Below are 20,481 nucleotides of genomic sequence, written 5' to 3' on the forward strand. Positions count from 1 at the left end.
CGCACACACATATCCTTGTACACCTATCTTTGTGGGGTCCAGTTACTGACATATTGTATTCTCTAGCTCTTTACTCTAACCCTAACCATCACAACTGACTGCCTAACCCCAACCCTAACCCTAAAACCAAGTCTTAACACTCAAACAGCCATTTAAACTTGTGGGGTCCAGTATTTTGGCCCCTAAAAGCTGTGGGACCCCACAAGTATAGTCCTCTCTCACACTTGTTTTCTCATTCACTTACTGAGAAAAAAACTTCACTTTGACTTACAGTCCACAGATAATAGTGTTAGTAATGACATGCAACATAACTTGATCTTTAAAAGTAGCTGAATCACCCCTAATAGCATACATTTCATCAGTGCTATTCTAATAAGATAACTATGTTGGCCTGATCTGGGTTTTGTTCTCCATCATTATTGGATTATCACTGTCTGATTCACTTGATAGAGATGTTTTTGGTGGTTAGTTCAACTTTCTTTGTGCTTTTACTGCATTTTGTTTTTAGCAGTTAGTTACTGTATAATTTGCGTACTGTTCACAGACAATATACATTTCTATGGCATAATAATTTTCAATATGGTAAAACAGATGCCAGTCTGAACTCTGGCTTGACCAAATTTTTGACCATGTAAGTATTTACTGTCTTTTGTGGGGGCAGTGTGCACTAAACATTTATCTATAAGTTATGCTTTTCTTTCTAGGACTGCAGGCAAATAGTCAAAGTGCATGTCTATCACTGCTATCACAGACAGGTAACAACTGTTGGAGTTGTGACAGTTATTAGAGAACCTGGTTAAAAATATTCCATACTTCACTACAGGAGCTGTTAAACCATAAAAATGCTTTAACCTGTTACAGATGTATCAAAGACTGGGACAAATATATATTATTATACAGTATGATGTGTGTTCAAAGGTCATTCTTGACCTTGGAATAAACTATGAAGCTCAACTTTTACACCAACATGAGTGAGAAGTCTCTTAAGTTCTCAGAACAGTGGAGAAAATTGAACATCATCTTCTGCTGATAATCTGATTGAGCAGCTACTGAATTACCTTGAAAAGATTTTTTTGTCAAGTGGAATTAGAAAATTCAACATAAGACAATGTAAGACACATTTTAGTACAACAATCTTTATTTACTTTGTGATACATTTTCCTCTGCTGAATAAAAGCACCCTCATCAACACTCTCTCCTCACAGAGATCAACCGGAATGAAACACATCAATCTTCATGGCAATGAAGGATTTACCACTTATTCAGGTCATTCAGCTCACTATTTTCACCGTTTAAAAACCTAGTTGAGTGCAGGCATTCTACACAATGGATTAAGTCAACTGCGGTCACAATGTTGTGCCTTATTCAAAGCACAGCAAAGATTTAAGTGCTCTACTCAGAGCCTGTCAGACGTCTGCTGTGGTCAGTCCTCACAGTCTCATTTCTTACCTGTGCAGGAGACAAGAAACAGCAATTAATTGCTCTGCCAATCAACAAACAGTATGACTTAAGAAACTAAACATGACTGTAGCAATTTTGTAGTTTAAATTGTTAAGCAACAACATGAGACAACAGAGAAACCAGAGATGCCTGCACAGACGATGGCCAGATGTTCTGCTGTTTCTGAACAGTTTCATTGAAATAAAATCAACAAAATCATGTATCCACTCTGTGCCCAATTTTAAATAAGTCTTCATAAAGCATGCTGCTTTACAATCCAAACTCAGTTTGAAACACTAGCACTGGATAGGCACTGACAGTCAGCTAAAAACAAATACTATATCATCCAGAGATTCCTATTTTTCAAAAAATCCTGCGCAACATGGAGTGTAAAGAATCCTGTCAACATCACACTGACACAATAGTGATCATTATAATGTAGGAAGGCACAGAAAATTTTTATTCAAAAGATATGGAGCTTTATTGGTATATCAGGAGGTCACCAGACGCCTGAAGACTAGGAGGTGTGTCTGTTCGGATCCAGATTCCTCCAGGATGCATCAACACGCTTGGACGTATCATTCAAGACAGGTTAAAGGACATCTTCAGTGATGGACAAACGGTCTCAGATGGAGAGTGTGGAGGTTTACTGTGTGTGTGTGTTTGTGTGTGTGTTCTCTGTGGGGCTCCACACATGAAGTCTGTAATTTCAAATTCAGCCCCCTCCCCTCAAGTCTTTTTCTTTTAACTTTCCTCATGAAAGAAAAAGCAGCCACAACTTTCTGAAGAGACACACATGGACACACACAGAGATCAGCCAGAAATAAAATGCACAAAAAGGCACAAACAAGACGGAGAGAGAGAAAACGGAGCAATATTCTAAACAAAAACATCAATACAGTGACCACCAGAAACACCACAATAGAACAACAGAAAAGTGCTGTGCCTGGACCGACCACAGGGGCTCGCGCTGTGTGATGTGGCCGAGCAGCAGGCTCTCTCCCTGGGCCCCGAGTGTCTGTAGTGGTCTTCTGGGCCGGAGGGGGTGACCATCCTGAACTAATTGGTTCATCTTAAAATGCATCCTTATCTTCTGAGTCATGAGGAATTCTGTTTTCAAAAGGCCATTTCCTATTGACTGTGGTTTTGGGGTTTGTGTGTGTGTTTTTACCACAACAAGAATCATGTGGTTCAAAGCCCTCTGTTCTTTCCCTACAAAAAAAGGAAGTCATCTCTGAGGAGGAAGGCTGGAGGGGTGAAATACTCGTTTTTGTGTTGAGTGTATACAAGTGTTTTCACACCTAGCTTGTTTTGTGCGGTCCACTTGAACTCTTGTGTGTTTGCTTGCTTGGTTTGGTTTATTTGTGCTGGTGTGAATGCTGTCAATCAAACTCTGGTGCAGACTAAACTGGACTGAGACCGCCTGAAAAGACGAGTCTCCCACCTGGACTCTGGCGCAGTTTGTTTGTGGGTGAAAGCAAAGAAGACCCACTAGCTGTACTAGCTATTAAATCCATCTGCCAATCGTGAACTGTCAAGGAGGGGACCTCTATCAGCTACTGTAGTGACTTTCCCCCCCTGGAAATTATGTTTGAAGTTGTGAAAGTACTAGGGTAGCACTGATTCTGCTATTTCTGAAGCCCAGTTTGACTTGAAGGAGTTTCTGAAGGCTTGTGTGACATGTTTTGCTGAAATCACCCACGTTCCTGTCAGATAACCCCATGGATCTTGGCCTGTCTCTCACACATATCATGTATAAAGGAACACCACCTTCAACTACACCTCTCAAAGACTGAACAGTGCTTTGAGATAACTTCTGTTGTGAATTGGCGCTATATAAATAAAATTTGATTTGATTTGATTTGAACTCTCAGTCACCCCCGTCACTCAATCTCTCCATCACAATATCAACATCACAATCACTTCTCCACCTTCAGCCAAGTTCATGGGAAATGTAGGTGTCATGTTTGATCACCAGCTCTCCCTCTTTGACCATACTGCATCTATCTCCCAGTTGTTCTGCTTTGCACTATATAACATAAGAAAAACTGGCCCTTACCTTACTCAGTATGCCACCCAGCTCTTGGTATAGGCCATGGTTAGCTCTCATCCCAACTATTGCAATGCCCCCTGAGCACACGTCACTCCGCTGCTCACTGACCGCCACTGGCTGAGTCAAATTCAAGTCACTAATGCTAGTCTACAGAACGACTTCTGGGTCTGCATCCATTTATACCTGCATACAAGGCATTCCCAGCCCAGACTTTTCTCATCTGTGGTTCCCCGATGGTGAAATGAGCTCCTGAATGCAATCAGAGCCGGAGTGTTGCTCTCTTTCTTCAAGAATCTCCTGAAGACTCATCCCCTCTGAGAGCACCTCCACTCCTAACACCTCTGACACCCTAACATGCCTCATAAGCCCGCTTTGGATAAAAGTGTCTGCCAAATGAGTAACTGTACTGTAATGGACTAACTAATATTACCTTGGGGAAACTTTCCTAACATGACCTGTCAGAAAGTATCTTAGGTGTAGTGAATAAAACATTTTGTAGTTTGTTTTTAAAAACCAGCAAGAACATGAACTGGACTAGAACCAAACGGCAACAGAGTACCATCATCTGTCCTGTCCTCACCTGGAAGCTTGAGCCACTTGGGCACTTTGCCCGGGTCAGATCTGGTGGGTTTAGCAGCCTGGGTGCGTGCAGACGGGTCTCGCTCATCCTGTGTGGACTTGCTGGTGTCTGCCGTCTGCTCTGGAGGAGGCAGCGGCTCCTCTGAGCCCACAGAACTGGAGGGGTGTGTCGGAGACTTGAGCATGCAGCTGAGGTAGAGAGGAGGGGATGAGGGGAAAAAAGGTTGAAATTTTGAACAGGTCACCGGGAAAGGTACTTTGGAGGATGCAGGATGCTGCTCATGTGTGTACTTAAAGCAGCATTGTTTTTTGGTGGAGAGCCAGAAATTAAATAACTGAGTGAGTTAAAGATCTAAAACAGGGGAGGAGTGATGACCTTGTTAAAGAAGCAAAAGGACAACAGGTGGGGGTCACTTTTGGGAAATGGGCTCTATCTTTAGAAGGAGTGGAAAATACTGTGTGTGAGTGTATGTCTATGTAAGTGTGTGTATGTGTATGTGTGTGTGGGTGGGTGGGGGTGTGTGTGTGTGTGTGGAGGAAATGAGGGCGCATGGGGGCACCTGCTGTTTAGGCAGAACCTCAAAGGGATTCCAATGATGACAGCTTTGTGACAGGAAAATAGGCTGGTTGCCGCAGGATACAAGTGCATATATACACACACCCAAATACATGCACGACCAGGCGCTCGTTTAAACACACACATACACGCATACCTTGCAATGGACTCATTTGCTTGTAAGGCCGAGACAGAGGATTCAAGGAGATCCCTCTTTATGTAAAAAGCTGTGGAGGAAACACACCAACACAATGTTAACTATTGTTCTGTTATATTACATTCCTCAGTAATACACCAGTATCTAATTCAAATCAGCATATGAAAGAAAAGGACTGAAAAGACAAAAACCTGTCTTAATGTCGGAGCCGAAGTACACCAGCGCACCAGGAAACAAGCCAGCCTGCAGACACAGAGAGAAAGAGAGAGAGGAGGAGAAATGAACAGAAGCCTTCAAAAATGTCTGGCACACAAGTCAATTTCTGCAAAACATGGAAAAATCCAAACAAAACTGCCTCCTACTACACGCAAACCAAGTGCCGCCGCCACATCCAAGCCAAAGTCAAATTCATTTTTGAGGATGATTCATTGCTCGGGGATCTGAACCAGTAACCGTGGTTCTTTGAAGCAGACCACAAAATGAGCACCAATCAAATGGTTAGTGAAAACACTTTCACCCCCCCAAGCACAACACTCCTCTCCAGTGATAGTCTTAATGGTTATAATGGACCAGTCGCAGGCAGATATTATCAACCGTACAATTATGAGGTAGAAACACAGACAGACAGGCAGGCAAGCAGGGCACATGTCTGACTCTAATAGAAAGGAGACAAACAAAACCAGTTCAAGAAAAACACAAGCCTCCCACTCATGTTCATTTTCAGTATATAATGTAGTGGTAAATGCAAAGATGAATGAACTATTAGTTTCAGCTGCTGGTCACCATGTGGTGAAAAACCACCAACAGAGACAAACCTCAACTTTATTCTCAAGACAAATACTATGAGTAATTTCTGTTTATTCCCTTTTCTTCCAGTTAACAGATCCTCTGATGTGTAACTACATTAAGATGAACAGGCCTTATGATGCTTATTATAAATTACATATTAAATATATGTAAACCAAAAAGGTGACCTATTTCTTCATAGCATTGACATAGTAGTAGATCAATCTTAAAATCTTAGAGATCTTTACTTAATTCTATAATGAGGCTTTTTTAAAATAAATGCTCAGGATGACATGGATTTGTTGTTTTTACCTAACAGGAATCTATTTCACCTTTTTGTTTCAATTTTGAGAGAAACCTGCCTCTGAGGCCCTGCGTAATGAACTTTACCTGTGTGCCGGTATATGTTTTGATTGAACTGCCTGTACAGGTTGGGATGTACGAATCTATTCCTGAGATACAGATTCTGTGATGGCTCAGTATGTTAGAAGTAGGGCTGCAGCTAACAATTAATTTGCAGATTATTTTCTCGATCAATTGCTTTTTTCATAAAATAAAAAAAGAAAAGTGAAAAATATCCATCACAGTTTCCTGAATCCAAAAATATTGGGTTTACTATCAAATAAGACAAAGTCATTTTAAGACATTTTTGCTTGAAAAATGATTTAAATGATTAATCCACTATCAGAATATTTGCAGATTTTGATTAATTTTCCATCAGTCGACCAATTTACTGACTAATGGTTTCAGCTCTAATCATGAGTGCATGATATATACTGAGCTTACTTAGCATGTTCACAGGCAGCAGTATGAACAGTGTCGACCACTTTGACAATAAACCACTGGCACTCTTGCAGAGCTGCAGAGGCCTCTTGGTGACATCCATCACTTGTTCCTTTCTCACATGAACACTTCACAAAGCAGATTTATGACTTAATTGTACAGCAAGGAATATGGTCTGCCATCAATATGTTCTTTATCCTCCCAGGACACTTTCTTAATAAGCCTGTCATGGATTTGCTTGTTTATTTTATTTTCTTATTTTGTTTCATTTGTGGGTGTTGGAAGAAATTTGACTTTATGTACATTTTTAACCTAAAATGACTTGTTACACCTTGCAGGCTATGTCTTTTTATTTTATTATGTAACAGTAGACCTTTTCCATTGCAGATTTTGGACTTGTCAGAGCAGGAAAAGCACAGGTGTTACTATTGACACTAACGAGCTGGCAATCACAACACCAGGACCCTGAAACTGGTCGGGTCGTTAATGTTATTTGTTTCACCTGTGCTTCTCCTGCCTGGACATGTCATAATGTCTGCTGTGAGAAACGTCTATTACATGCAGCAGTGATTATGTGGTGGTGTCAGAGTTAAGGTGTGTTTGGTATTTGTATTAATGAGGATCCATTCCATGAGATTTGTTTTCACTTTGGGATTAAAGAGTCTTTTTGTCACGTGTCAATAAAGGCTGGGTACTATTCTCAGATGCTGTGTATTGCTGAGGATGCTCTGAATCATACGGTCTGTGATTATTATCTAGATCAAGTGAATAGATCAAGTGAATCCACATGTTCCAACAGCCAGATCTTTCCCCACTAGTTACAGTCCATCACAGACAAGATACATTTGATTAGATTAGATTGTGCTGTCTTCTACTTCTATTATAATCTTTTCTAAAGTTATACTTGCCTTTGGATTTTCTGGTAATGTAATTCAAGTATTACAGCAACTGGCAGGTGTTACTGTTAACACTAATGAGCCGGGATTCACAACACCAGGACCCTGAAACTGGTCGGATCGTTAACGTTATCTGTTCCACCTGTGCTTCTGCCACAATGTGGAGTCATTATGTTAACAATAATCTCATATAGTGCTATAATGATTAGTTTATCAACAGAAATGTTTTATTTTTTCATAATTAACTGTTTAAATCATTTATCAAACAAAAACAACAGACAATTGCTTGTTCCAACTTCTCTGATGTGATGATTTGCTGCTTTCTTCAGCTTTGTATTATTGGAAACTGAAAGTATTTGGGTGTTACACTGTGGGTTGAACAAAACAAAAAGTCTGAAAGATGTCCCTCTGGACTCTGGGAAAAATTATGCCTCAGTTCGCACTTTCGCATATCATCATCCGTGTGATGTTAGCTGCACATTGAAAACACCTCTTACAAGATTCTTGTTTCAAAAGGAGTTAGCTGGAAGAATGAAGCCAGCCAGAGCCTCCATTTTCAACCAACTCCTACAACTAACGTTAGCATAATTACACACAACACTAATTAGCTACTAATGATGGAATGCTACCGCATCAATTGTCACCTCAGCCAGCTAAATCAATAGTTGTTGGCTAGAAATGAGAAGCTGCTTTTGTGCCGTGCAAGAACCAGAAGACTTCCAACAGGTGTAGCTCAGCAAACAACTGTCAACCTGACAGAGTAATTGGTACTGAAAAGCCATCAATGTACCATCAGTGAAACATTTTCCATACAGCTCAGCCCTACACTGTTTCAAACCAGCAGTGTAAAAAGAGACGGTATGGCCGTCATTGGGATTAGCCGGGTTTACCCTCCACTACAACCTGTCTTACACACACTGCCCTTTCTCTCCCAGCCCCCACCCTTCCCACCTCACCCTCACTAACTGGTTGCTAAATTGGGACACACTGGCCTAATTGCTATTATCACAGCCCTGTGAGCAGGAAACGATGTGTTACAGTGGAACAACGGGCATTCCTGCTATCCTGGTCCCTCTGGCAGCCGCACTTCCACTCGGGATAAGACAGGGCAACAGGACAAGATGTGTGTGTGTGTGTCTGTGTGTGTGTGTCTGTGTGAGAGAGAGAGAGAAACAGAGAGCGAGAGACAGAGAGAGAGAGACGGTATGAAAAACATATAAGAGAGGAATGGAGAGAGAGAGAGAGAGAGAGAAAAAGAGGCAGAACAGATCCTGATGGAAGACAGAGGGAGAGACAGATGAGGGAGGGGACGCCTGGTATCAAAGGGCTTCTGGGTTGGGAAACATTCCTTTCCTGACATGACACAAAGTGATTAAAGTGTGTGTGTGTGTGTGTGAGAGAGAGAGAGAGAGAGAGAGGAGAGAGGAGAGAGAGAGAGAGAGAGTACATATGCATGTGCACTCATGTCTATGTGACATGACAAAAAAAGATTAAAGATTCTTGTGTGTGTGTGTGTGTGTGTGTGAATGATTGATGTATAGACAAGGAAACAGAGCCAGACGTATGTGTATGTGTGTGTGTGTGTGTGTGTGTGTGTGTGTGTGTGTGACATGACACCAAGGGGATTAAAGATTTTGTTTTTGTGCACTTTAACGCTTTTAAGTCCCTAATGGATAGAGACATGGGGGTGAAGGAGAGGGGGGCTGAGGCACAAGAGAGGGCCAGAGAGAGGGATAGTAGTGGTGGTGATAGTGGTGGGGGTGAGAGGAAAGAGAGAAAGCTGGAGTTGGGGTACAGGAGAGGGACGTGTAGTGAAAAACAGACAGGGAGAGTTCAGGAAGGGACAAAAAGATGAAAAACAAAGAGAGACAGACGACTTACATCAGAACATCAGATTTGATTCAGAGAGATCGTGGCACCAGAAGGACACACACACACACACACACACACACACACACACACACACATATTTCAAAGTGTACTTGTGAGGATCATTATCTTTTGTAGCAGTCCCTGTGAGGAGGTGAATCTTGTTCATCATCACAACACGATATCACTTCAAACAACTTTCTCTTCCTCCCCTTCATTCCTCCACTTCATCTTTCGTTTTCTTCAGGTTGAGTAAAAGTGTCAAAAAAAGCATGGCACTCACTGACGTGATAGCTATTCTAAAAAAATGTATCTAAAAATGAAAGAATGAGGAGAGTCAAGATAGCGTGTGTGTAGCCAGAGAACAACTTATTTTCCATTCGTATCTCTTTGCTCTCAACCATTTTAGTATATGGATAGCTCTGAACTCTAAGGCAACAAAACATCAAGGCTGCCCATTGCTCTGTGTATGTGTGTGTGACAAGATCAAAGTGAGGCCTGTATTAACCCCATGTGCCAGTCTGGGAAAAATCAAGCCCAGCTGGGGTCAAGGACAGTGGAGAGGGGGGGAACAAGTGTGAGAGCGTGTAGGAGCGAGAGAAGAGGGGGAGAACGGGAATGTGGTGGGGCTTTGAAGAGGAGAGAGGGACCAGCCAATACATTTTACAGTCTGTGTGTGTGTGTGTGTGTGTGTGTGTTGAGACAGAAGATGGTAAGTCAAAGTTTTGTAGTTGTTGTTTTCTGGAGTTTTGAGCGAGATGTGGTTTGTTTGAGTCAAATCATTCTGTTTGTTATTGTGCAGTTAAATAAAGTGCTACACACTTGTGTGAGGTTCCTTACCTGGAAAAGTGTCACTGAAGGGTCGTCCAGAATGGCTTTTGGGGGTGTGATGACTGAAAGGAAGCAGAAAAAGGTCAGTTTGGTAGAACCTGCAAGCTGGCAACAAAGTTCTTATTGGTATATATATAATATATATATATATATATATATACATATACAGTGACACCACTGGAAAGTTACATTTGACAAAGTGATTTAAAAATGGACAGAATACATACACATTGATTGTATACATGCAATTTGTGAAGCTGCAAGTTTTCCAATACAATGCGATCAGTTTTCATTGTAGTAATGCTGCTGTATAACAATGTTCCTTCCACATCAAGTTGCTGTACATGAGGAAGACTGAATTGATTTCACTGCTTTTCAGGAAATTATGAATAACAGAAAGTCAGCTGTGGAAACACTCAAACATTTTTGTAATAAAAGTAAATCAAGTCAAAATAGACCTGTGAGGCATTTGTGGAGAATTTGTCCACTATGACAATAAGGTTTGGTTTCTGTCATCTAACTGGCTCTAATGCACTGGGAGACTGTGAAATAAACTAAAACAATATTTCACAATCTGTGAAATCTAAGTGAGGAAAGCTGACAAAAGACAGACCTAATTCCAGGCAGTGCCAGTTTATTACAACTGGGGTTGTATTTTATAGTTCTGGTGGACATTTTTCCTTTATTCTAGCTGACAGTAGAGACAAAGAAAAAACATGGGGAGAGATTTAGGATTCATCCTTTAATCAGGCAAAATGTTAATAAACAGAAATATGATTTAATAATCTTTACAGGGGGGATGTTGATGGTTGATGTTGACATGATTGGTTAGTGTGAAATTAAATGATACTTACACAGGTAGAAACTGAGCTGAGGATCCTCCAAGTGGCTCCTCACAAAGTCCCTCACAGTACCAACTGGACACAAAACACACACAGACACACACACACAGAGCATCAACTTGTGCATAAACAACCTGATCTGTGTGCAGCTACACCACTCACTGTGTGGAGTAAAAAAAAAAAAATTTCAGATGGAATTTCCCTCCAATTTGTTGTTCTGCTGGTTGTCGTGTTGCTGTTGAGGCTGAGGTGGATCTAATCCCTGGAATTACAGACCTGTCTCATTCTTTCTGTCTCTCTGTCACTCTGGTGTGGCTACAGTCATAAATGTGGTGAGGGAGCCGCAAGTAGCTTTAACATTGCAGCCATACCTGTGGCTAGCCAGCTGAAATGAGCACTCTCCACACTGCACACACACACATACACACACATAAAAGCAAAGCACACACACCTGTCTCTAGGGGCCTGAAGAAGCCTTGTAGAACATGTCTATCTGGAAACTGGACCCTCAGGACAACCTGGAGACACACAGGGGTAGCAGGTTGTTCAAAATCTGTACATTTCAAACAAACATACAATAGAAAAAACTGGACTGTGATTATGTGCGTCACTCGCACTCACTTTGGGATATCTGTCCATTTTCTCCTTCATCTGGGCCTCTCTCAGAGATTTAGTCATCAGTGGAGCCTCCTCCAATAACTTCCTAAAGTAATGGTGGAGAAAGAAAGACTAAGTTACAGTGAAATAAGCTGTGAAACAAAAAGCACATTTTTGAGTCGAGAATAGGAAAGATGAATGGAGAAAAGAAAGAGTAGCTGTTTCTTCCTCTGCCTTTACTCATGTGTGGCCGTGTGTGCGTGTCAGAGGTAGAGACGAATTGCTGTGGTCGGCTTAATTCCACCCTTGGTAATTGCAGTCATCGACACAGTAGTAGCGTAGCCATGAGGCAGCCGGCTAAGTCAATGTAGACAGAGATTAAAGGATGTACACCGTGAGGTCTCAACCTGACGGCGTTTGGTCGATGGCTGGAAGATAAACATCTACACAAATCGAGCTTACTAATTGCTCCCTGTATGCCATATTTAGAGGCTTTTGTAGTTATCGTGGTGTCTCATAAATGAGAACATGTTTGCAAACACACACAATGTCTCAGCAGCTGTGGTCTGCCGCGGCCACATCCAGAGAGTGCAGAGTAAACTTGTCCGCATCTGTTTTGAAGAAGCACTCATAAATAAATAAAAACTTCAAACTCACAATAAATAAAAACTTCAAAACACACGCATTGATGCCCAGCATTCTGCCTGCCTATGGCCTCTCATCACTGCTATGGTATTCTGCAATTAAGGGTTATACATCGACAAAACACCACAGGACCAAATGCCAAACTGACTAATTATCTGTTGCAAACAGTGCAGGAACACATCTCATCCAGACGTGTTTCTGCAGCAACAAAGTATTTATACTAAATATCACACACAGCCCTCTGACCCACAGTCAACCACTTCCATTCCACTTCCTCCTCCTCCCCACCTCTCGCTCTGCAGCTGGGCGAAGCGCTTCCGCACGTCGTCCACCGTCATTTCAAAGAACTCGTCGGGCAGATCCCTGTGGTCCTCAGACTGACGGGACATCGAGTCCAGGTGGTAGATGAGAGGCTCCCTCTCCACTGGCTGCAGAGAGAAAGTGAGAGGATGAAAGGATGGAGACATAAAAGCAGTGACATTGATGTTTTCATCTAAATAATCCTTAAACATTGTGGTTAAGCCTGTAATTAGCACAAGTGGTCTAAATGGGAAGTGCTTAAATTAAAAAAATCATTCTGTGTCCAGTAAAGGAGGAAATCCACATCAGGGGAAGCAGATAGACTGAAACAAACAGGTTAAAGGGCAGAAGCTCATGACAGGAAACAAATGTGTTTACCTCCAAGAACTCCTCCCCATGATCCATGTCCTCATCTGGCTGGTTGGTGGTGGCTTGACGCTGTGAAAGGAACAGAAAATACTACAAGTTATACTCTATTACTTGGGAAGAAACTATTGTGTTAATAAATACTGTGTCCAAGGTCAAGGAAGAACTTTCAATCCCAAGAAAAATTCTTAGTAACTGACAGTAGGGAGAGGAAACGTGAGAAAGCTTTGCTATAGGCACCCTGGTTGTCTAATGGTTAAATCATATACCACATTACCACAGCTTCCCCAGTTTGATTCCAGCTTGGGACCTTTGTCTGTATGTCATACCTCTCACTCTATCCCCTCATCTCATCTATTCAGAAGAATAGGCTGAAAATCAAACTTACAGTAGTATAGTAACCTTAAAACAAGTTTAGCAATCCAAGGTTAAAAGTTGTTCTTGACAGAACAGCTGGAAAAAGACCATCATCTTTTTAGCCAACATGGACAAAAAATCCTTAAAGTGCTTGGAAAATGGAAGTTGTGCACAGGACAAGATGAGGAGGTTGTTTTCTTAAAAACACACTGTTCTTAGCATGATCATTTATCTTGGATAAGAAAATGGATTTGTTCATTTGCACTTCATGTAGTGATATGGCTCACCTTGGTGCTAGAGCCGTGGCTGGATTTGGCTTTCTTGGCTTTGGGCGACTCTATTGCAGCAGTCAGGGCTGACAGAGATGAGGATGAGGAGGATGAAGACAGCGAGCGTCCGACAGCTCCTCCTCCTAAGCCCCCAAGGCGCTGACCGCCTCCAGAGAAGGGAATGAATGGGGCAGAGGGAGCGGAGGAGGAGGAAGAGGATGGATGAGAGCTCAGTCCCGATGGCCCTGCTTGCTCCCCATCCTCCTCCGGTGCTCCTCTCTCAAGAGGGGGGAATTTGGGCCGAACTGCATCCTGGGGGTTCCGAACATCTTCCTGTTGAACAGGAAGTGTGCTTGTGGCAGAGCCGGGGGTTGAAGTTGGCGCAGACTGAATTTCCATTGGTGTATCGGGGCTTGAATTTCTTATTGGCACGTCTGTTGTTGACGTCTCTGGATGTGATGGAGCAGGATCAGGCTGAGATGATGAGCTAGGTGTGGTTTCCTTGGCAACAGGAGTGGTTGGCATAGCAGCTGTTTCAGTGGCTTCTCTGTCATCTTCCTCTCTAGGACTTTTGTTCTTTTTGAGTAAAAACCTTAAAGAGAAATTGTAAGAAGAGCTGTACCATAAATATAAACAGTGAGAGTGACTTCAAGCAATGTACAATTTATTGTACTAGTTGTATTAAATATTATTAAAAACAAGTTTTCTACCTGACAATGGCACTTCCTCCTGTGAGACCAAGAGACTTCAGAGTGGCCTTCTTTAGTGCTTCTTCTCCACTAACCTACACACACACACACACACACACACACACACACACACACACACACACAGCTGTGTTACCATAAAACTCACTTTCATCTCCTGAAAAAGGGAGAGTTAAAGGAACATTGCATACCTCGTCTCTCATGTAAACACACACAGGAGTGGATCCTGACTCGGGCAGCTCTGACACGCTGCAATAAGGTGGTAAGAAAAACAAATATCAAAATTAAGTGTGAATGATTTTTATTTGCTTAAGATGTGACAAAACAAAACACAGAAGTGTCTCTCATTCTGAGGGAAATCGTCTCTGTGATTTTACAATAAAACCTCATGCGATGCGGTGGCACGCTGTCAGCATGTGTAAACCATGTGTGCACAATCCCGTGTAGAAACTAACTGAACCATAAATGTTTTACTATTGTTCTCCTCAAATCTGAAAATCAAAGCTTCCCCCCTTTGCTTCACAACATTCCCAGAGCTTTTACGCTGGCGTGGAGCTAATATTCATTTCATGGTAGTGTAACTTCCTCGTAAAAGGATTAGGATGTGGAGTGATGTCATTTAATAGAGATGAGATGAGGGCTGGACAGACGCACGAGCACCTGGGACCTCACAGCTGGAACTACTGAGTAACAGCTGCATGTGTGTGTGTTTGAATGAGTGGTGGTGATGTGTGGGAAAGCTTCAACTTTAGGAGAGGAGTGGTGAGAAGAAAGGATGTTATCTAACACAGTGTTGGCCTGCGTTCATTCCTGCACAATGACAACCTTCACATTTCTGGTCCAGTGGAAAGTAAAGACAAATGCAACACACATCTGTCATATGGCTAACATAATTACACGCATTACATAAAACTTTTGATATGTTTTATTTGTTTTTGGTTTAATTTTTACTCACAACTTGTTAAGAATAAATAATTTGGACAGATTTTTGATTAATATAGACAGAAATTTGTATGATAACATCTTATCATCAGTACACAGTTCATTCAGTCAATAAGCGACAACATTGTTTTTAAGAGTTAGTTAGTTAGTTAAAGTGGTAAGAGCTATTTTGGCCACCACTGACTCTGCAAGTAGAAATCCCATTGACAATGTCAGTTTTCACAATAGTGTGAAAACTGATTTTACAATCTGCAGGTTAAAAAAATTCACTTTTAAACTTTGGTTCAACTTTTTGCCAACTGCAGTGATGGCTGGGGCTGAGGCTAAATGGGTATTGTGGTATTTAGAGCAGTACACCATGTCAAAACTGACAGAAAAAAAGGATTTCTCATAAAACAAAATTGAAATTATATTATTTATTAATTATAAAGCTAACGACCATAATGTAAACATATAGGATTGTTACATTATTAAGGAGAGCCCCATGTTTCTGTGTTAAGCACTGCTGAAGATATTGTTTTAATAAACAACTGAAATGAGAATACAGACTGGTCAAAAGCACTTTGAGATACAGGTACTTCTCCCACTTTGCAACTCAACATAACTCCAACACTTATCTTCCACCTTAACCCTGCAACAATCCTACAAGCACCAGGAAAAAAATCCCTTTACTTTCAAAAAAAGTCCTCAAATTCATTGTCAGTTTGGTCCTCACAAAGACAGGCGCACATGAGTGCACACACACACACTTTGTACATGCACACACAACTTTATACACACACCTGATCTGAGGGAAATGTGTGAGCAGGTCCCACAGACTCTGTCCACAGGAGAAGGAACCCTGGAGACGAGAGCCATCCTCCATCTGAAGCGCAATCCGCACCTGAGGGATATGAAACCAATGTGACACACAACTGTAGTTTAAGTTCATCAAAAACACACTTGACCCATGAATAAACAGCAGGTCTGAATTATTAAGCATCAGTACGTGTACACCTCTTTCGGGTGGGTGTCTAACCTTATAGGACATACAGTGTGTAAATGATAAGAGAAAGTGACAAAGATGAGACAGATGTGACCCTAAGAGGATTTGATCCTGAACTGCATCATTTATGTCTTATAATGACCTAATCACCACTTTTCAGATTTTTCTTCAATTTTTGCTATTTTCTTAAGAAACACTACATCAATTTACATAGAGATATCTAAATATTATTTGCTTAAAACCACTTAAAAAAGGTAAATCACAAGCAAAAAACTGGGAACCACTAAGTTACTTTCTCTTGAAATTATTTAACATTTAGTTGCCTTTAACCACTATTAAACATAGAAGACAAATACAAAATGTGTCTTTACTTCAAACCTTTCACACTGTAGTAATATATGATGAAAAGTTTCCTTAAATACAGAAAAGGAAATGCACTATGCTAAGTATCATCTCCCTAGGTGGCCATTTGTAAATTCTTGGCCCAACAGCCTTGCGCCATTTTGCAGGAAGAAAATTCTTTGATAATCAAACTTGATTAAGCTGCACATCTGGGTCTACCTCAGTCTGAAAATGAGTAACACCAGGCATCAGTGCGAGCCTCTGTTGTTCCTTCTCTCTGAGTCATTCTACAAGTTGTTTATGTTTACTCAACAACCATGTTGTGCAGCACAGAAAGCACGCTGCACGTCTGCACACCGGGAGAGATGAAAAGAGCGCCTTGGCTGTCAACTGCCAAACACAAAACACTCTTGCACACCACTCTGGCTGACGTGAATCTTGGGAGAGACTCTACGTGTGTTGGGGTGTGTGTGGTGCAAGAGTGAGTGTGTGTGAGTATATAAAATCTGCGAGGTATCAACAGTCAACCATCCATCAAATGAACAAGAACAACAGATCAAACCCAGCCGTGATTTTACTGCTTAGATTAAGATGCCATGATGTCATAGGAAACTACAGCTCAGCTACAACAAAGTGTTTTTTGGATACAAATCAGAGAGCGAGCACAGACAGAGAATTTATGCATTTCCAGGTACTGACAATAAAAAGCACAAATATAGAGCCGACCGAAATACTGAAATAATATTGTTTCCACAATATATGTAAATATTTTCCTCCGAAATTATTATGGGTGAGTCAAATAATCAATATCCTGATACAATTTCATGTGATACAATACTGACACTTGGCACAAGTTTCACTATACATTGTGTTGTATTATTGAAGCGGAGGTATTTCAAAGGTGCAGATGCTTCCATACAGGGTACGAGGTGCTCACTGAATGGCTTGTCAAGTACAAAAATGTGAATCACATGCTGTGGGCTTTACAGTCACCAGATCTCAATGCAATTGAACAACCTATAGAAGATTTTGACTGACATGAAAAACAGTGCTCTCCATCAAAACATGAAATGAGTGAATATCGTTTGTTCGAATTGTTTGGAAAATGCTGTTCATCCTTCCAGAGTTCAGAGACATGGAGAATCTATTGCTGCTCTGGGGGCTTGTGAAACAACATCTTACTAAGTTGGTTTACTGGTCCATGCTACCTCACAGTTAACTAATACAGACTGTTCTATCTGAATAAATGCCTCCATCTGTTTGGCCAGATTATCCACATTATTATTTCTCAGTGCCATCCAACTCTGCCTCCACATGTAGAGTAGATGCCAAAGGTATTATTACAGATCCTAGGCGCAAATCTAACTAATGTTAATTCATTCATGCGGATTTGGGACATGAAATAATGAGGAATTCTCAGCCGAGAAATTGAATTTTCTTGACTGTGAAAGCCAGAAAATCTATTTACTGTTACCTGTGTCTGATAGATGGAATATCTTTGAAAGTGTTTTTTGTTTTTCCTTTTTTTTTGTAAATACAAATATAAAATGTACATTCTACATGTTTAAAACTACAATTTCATTGTACTCCCACAATTTCATTGTACTTAACTGTACAATGACAATAAAGCCTATTCTATATTTATGTGATAAGTCTAGCATTTCATGTTTTACTAAGTCAGACCTGAGAATCAGGCTACTATGCTCATGCTGCCAGTGATAATGACTAGCAGAGATAATCACCATATGTAGCCTCATATATGGTACTTAGATAATTAACACAAATATGTTTCTTAGATACACAATTATCTGTTATTATGTGTCTTTATTATGTGTTAAGCCACCACTATTTAATAGCAATCTCACTCTGTCTGTCCTGATCCCTGTCTGTCTGTAGCTCTCTTTGTCTCTCTCTCTCGCTCTTTCTCACGCACACGCACGCATGCACACACACACACACACACACACACACACACACACACACACAAACACACACACACACACACACACACACGCACACACATACATGCATTTTATTTTAACTTACCTGGCTGTCGGCTACAGCCTGTTTCCTGGTACTTGTCACCATTTCCAGTTTGGCATTGTTGGGCAGATTTGCAAACCTCCATGGCACTGTAAGGTCAACAACAGTCCTCTGAAACCTGTCATAAGGAGGTGACAGGAGAGAGGCAAGTGAACATTCCTGTTCAAAAATTTTTAAAATAAAATTCTCCCTATCATTAAAATAGAGTACAAAAATTATATTGACTGGGGATGACTTATCTTCACTGAGGATAAGTTAGGGTTAGTGCATCACCAACAACTATCACCTTAGTTTTTGTCTCTTGTTAATTTGGAAACAAATGTATACATTCTTTCCTGACTTTTATTTCATCCATGAAAATAATATACATTGCAGCATTCATCTTTTTCTTCTTTTAAGTCCAAACACACTTTTCACTTCGACATAACCAATATGACCTATAAGTAAAATGTGGCGCTTGAATTCACCTAAACCATCTAAATATTGGGACAGATCTCTGCTGCTTACGATAACAATAAAACTATTTCTTCAACTGGGTAAATATCAGCAGTCGTGTCAGTTCACATATTAATGTTCACAAGTGTTATCTTCGCAAACTTTACATTTCACACACAACATACATGCCCCGATTCAGTGCACACATAGCTTATTTACCTAACCAGGTGTACACAGATGCAGTCTGCGTTGCAGGCTGGGGATTTAAAGCTGACACAATGATAAATAATTTAGCTTACATGTCAGTACTGTGACAGCTACATTAAGCTGCTGACAGCTTACTCACTTCAAACCATGATCGTCCGGGTTAAATCCGTGCTTTTTGCAGACGTCCTCCAGCACCTGAGGACGACAAATACAAACGAAATGTCACAAATGAATTCATGCCTCACAGTGAGCCACATACTTTGATTTCATCCGCACGAAAACAGAAAGTGATCTGTCACTGGCTAACTACAGTTAGCCAAACAAGCTAACTCAGGGGTAAACATTTTGCGCTGGTTTAACAACAAAAGAACAAAATGAAGCAAATCCTACATGTGACATGAAACATGAAATGTTCTTCAAACACAAGTTACCTGTAGTAACGGTGCGTTTGGAGACACTTTAACTGTTTGTCTTCTCCCATTTGGAGTAAGAACCGTTACAGCTGTGCCACTGGCTGCCATTGTGTGTCGTGACGTCACTGTGTTTGTTTGAAAAAAACTTTATTGACTCTTCACCGGCAAAATGATTTAAAGAGTCTGTTCATCCAAATGATCAGAAATCGGATAGTCCTCAAAGGGACTGTACACTGACTTATTCTGTCATATACTAATAATTAAGCCACAAATTATGCTTATTTCAAAAATATTACAGCATCACTATACAGATGATTAACAAACATAAGGAAAACCCTGAATAAATGCTTCCATATAGTATAGGTATACTGCATGATACAACAGGCCCTATTCATTAATGATATTTTGACATGTACCAATAGAAGAAACACAGGTGTAAGTAATATAATTAATTCCATGTAGGTGTGCCAGTTGTACGGCTCTATTTGTGGCACACTAGGACACATAAATGAACTGAGCCACTGTTAATCATATCAGTCACTCAGTAGACTCATGCTTCTCCTGCTGTAACAGCTCAACATGTTTGCTGTGAAAAAGCACCATCATTAAAAAAAGGCTTTTCCACACCTGCCTAGATAGATATAGGCTTCATTGTCCTATAACAGAAATACACAGATAACCACAGCGTATGACATGCATTCCCTGTCAGTCTTCCAGCACATACTGTACACATGACACATGTACATACATCACACTCATAGACAAATCTGGCTCTACACAAGGTCATGGAGAAGAGACAAAACCTCTGCCAAAGCCAGCTCTCCTCAGTTTTAGAGTCCTGTATCTATGGCCTGGTGGCAGTGGTGTGAAATATGGACTGGGGGGATGATCTATTGTGAGTGGCCCTGTCTTTCATGTCTGAGAGGCTTAATATATCTCCCTGATATAATGGTTCACTTTGTATATGTAAAAACCTATAGAGGGCACTGACAAGGGCAGAGTAATGCACTTTTGTACGGGTAGAGGTGTGTCTTTTTTCTCTTTTTTATCTCGCTTGTGTGATCCTTGAACATTTACAGTG

The 20,481-nt window shown here is 40.9% G+C and overlaps 1 protein-coding gene across 1 annotated transcript; it reads right to left on the minus strand.

The window, feature by feature from the left end:
• Positions 1 to 1,120: 1,120 nt before the first annotated feature.
• Positions 1,121 to 19,546, minus strand: aspscr1 (ASPSCR1 tether for SLC2A4, UBX domain containing). Its single transcript, XM_018664805.2, has 17 exons — positions 19,419 to 19,546; positions 19,127 to 19,182; positions 18,349 to 18,463; positions 15,758 to 15,858; positions 14,225 to 14,282; positions 14,037 to 14,110; positions 13,345 to 13,918; positions 12,713 to 12,772; positions 12,323 to 12,462; positions 11,414 to 11,495; positions 11,244 to 11,310; positions 10,805 to 10,867; positions 9,960 to 10,012; positions 4,977 to 5,028; positions 4,786 to 4,855; positions 4,074 to 4,261; positions 1,121 to 1,449 (listed from the first exon to the last, which is right to left on the minus strand). Exons 1-17 carry the CDS (start codon positions 19,506 to 19,508, stop codon positions 1,439 to 1,441), a joined length of 1,854 nt encoding a protein of 617 aa, XP_018520321.1. The 5' UTR covers positions 19,509 to 19,546; the 3' UTR covers positions 1,121 to 1,438.
• Positions 19,547 to 20,481: the final 935 nt, after the last annotated feature.

This window comes from Lates calcarifer, linkage group LG5, assembly GCF_001640805.2.
Source record: "Lates calcarifer isolate ASB-BC8 linkage group LG5, TLL_Latcal_v3, whole genome shotgun sequence".
NCBI classification, from domain to species: domain Eukaryota; kingdom Metazoa; phylum Chordata; class Actinopteri; family Centropomidae; genus Lates; species Lates calcarifer.

Excerpts from the sequence above, each read along its gene's own strand:
- aspscr1 (XM_018664805.2), bottom strand. The coding sequence starts at position 19,508 with ATGGCAGCCAGTGGCACAGCTGTAACGGTTCTTACTCCAAATGGGAGA. Across the intron at positions 14,283-15,757 it reads ACACATTTCCCTCAGATCAG|CGTGTCAGAGCTGCCCGAGT; the intron begins GTGTGTGTATAA and ends ACCTTATTGCAG. Across the intron at positions 4,856-4,976 it reads CGGCTCCGACATTAAGACAG|CTTTTTACATAAAGAGGGAT; the intron begins GTTTTTGTCTTT and ends TTTCCTCCACAG.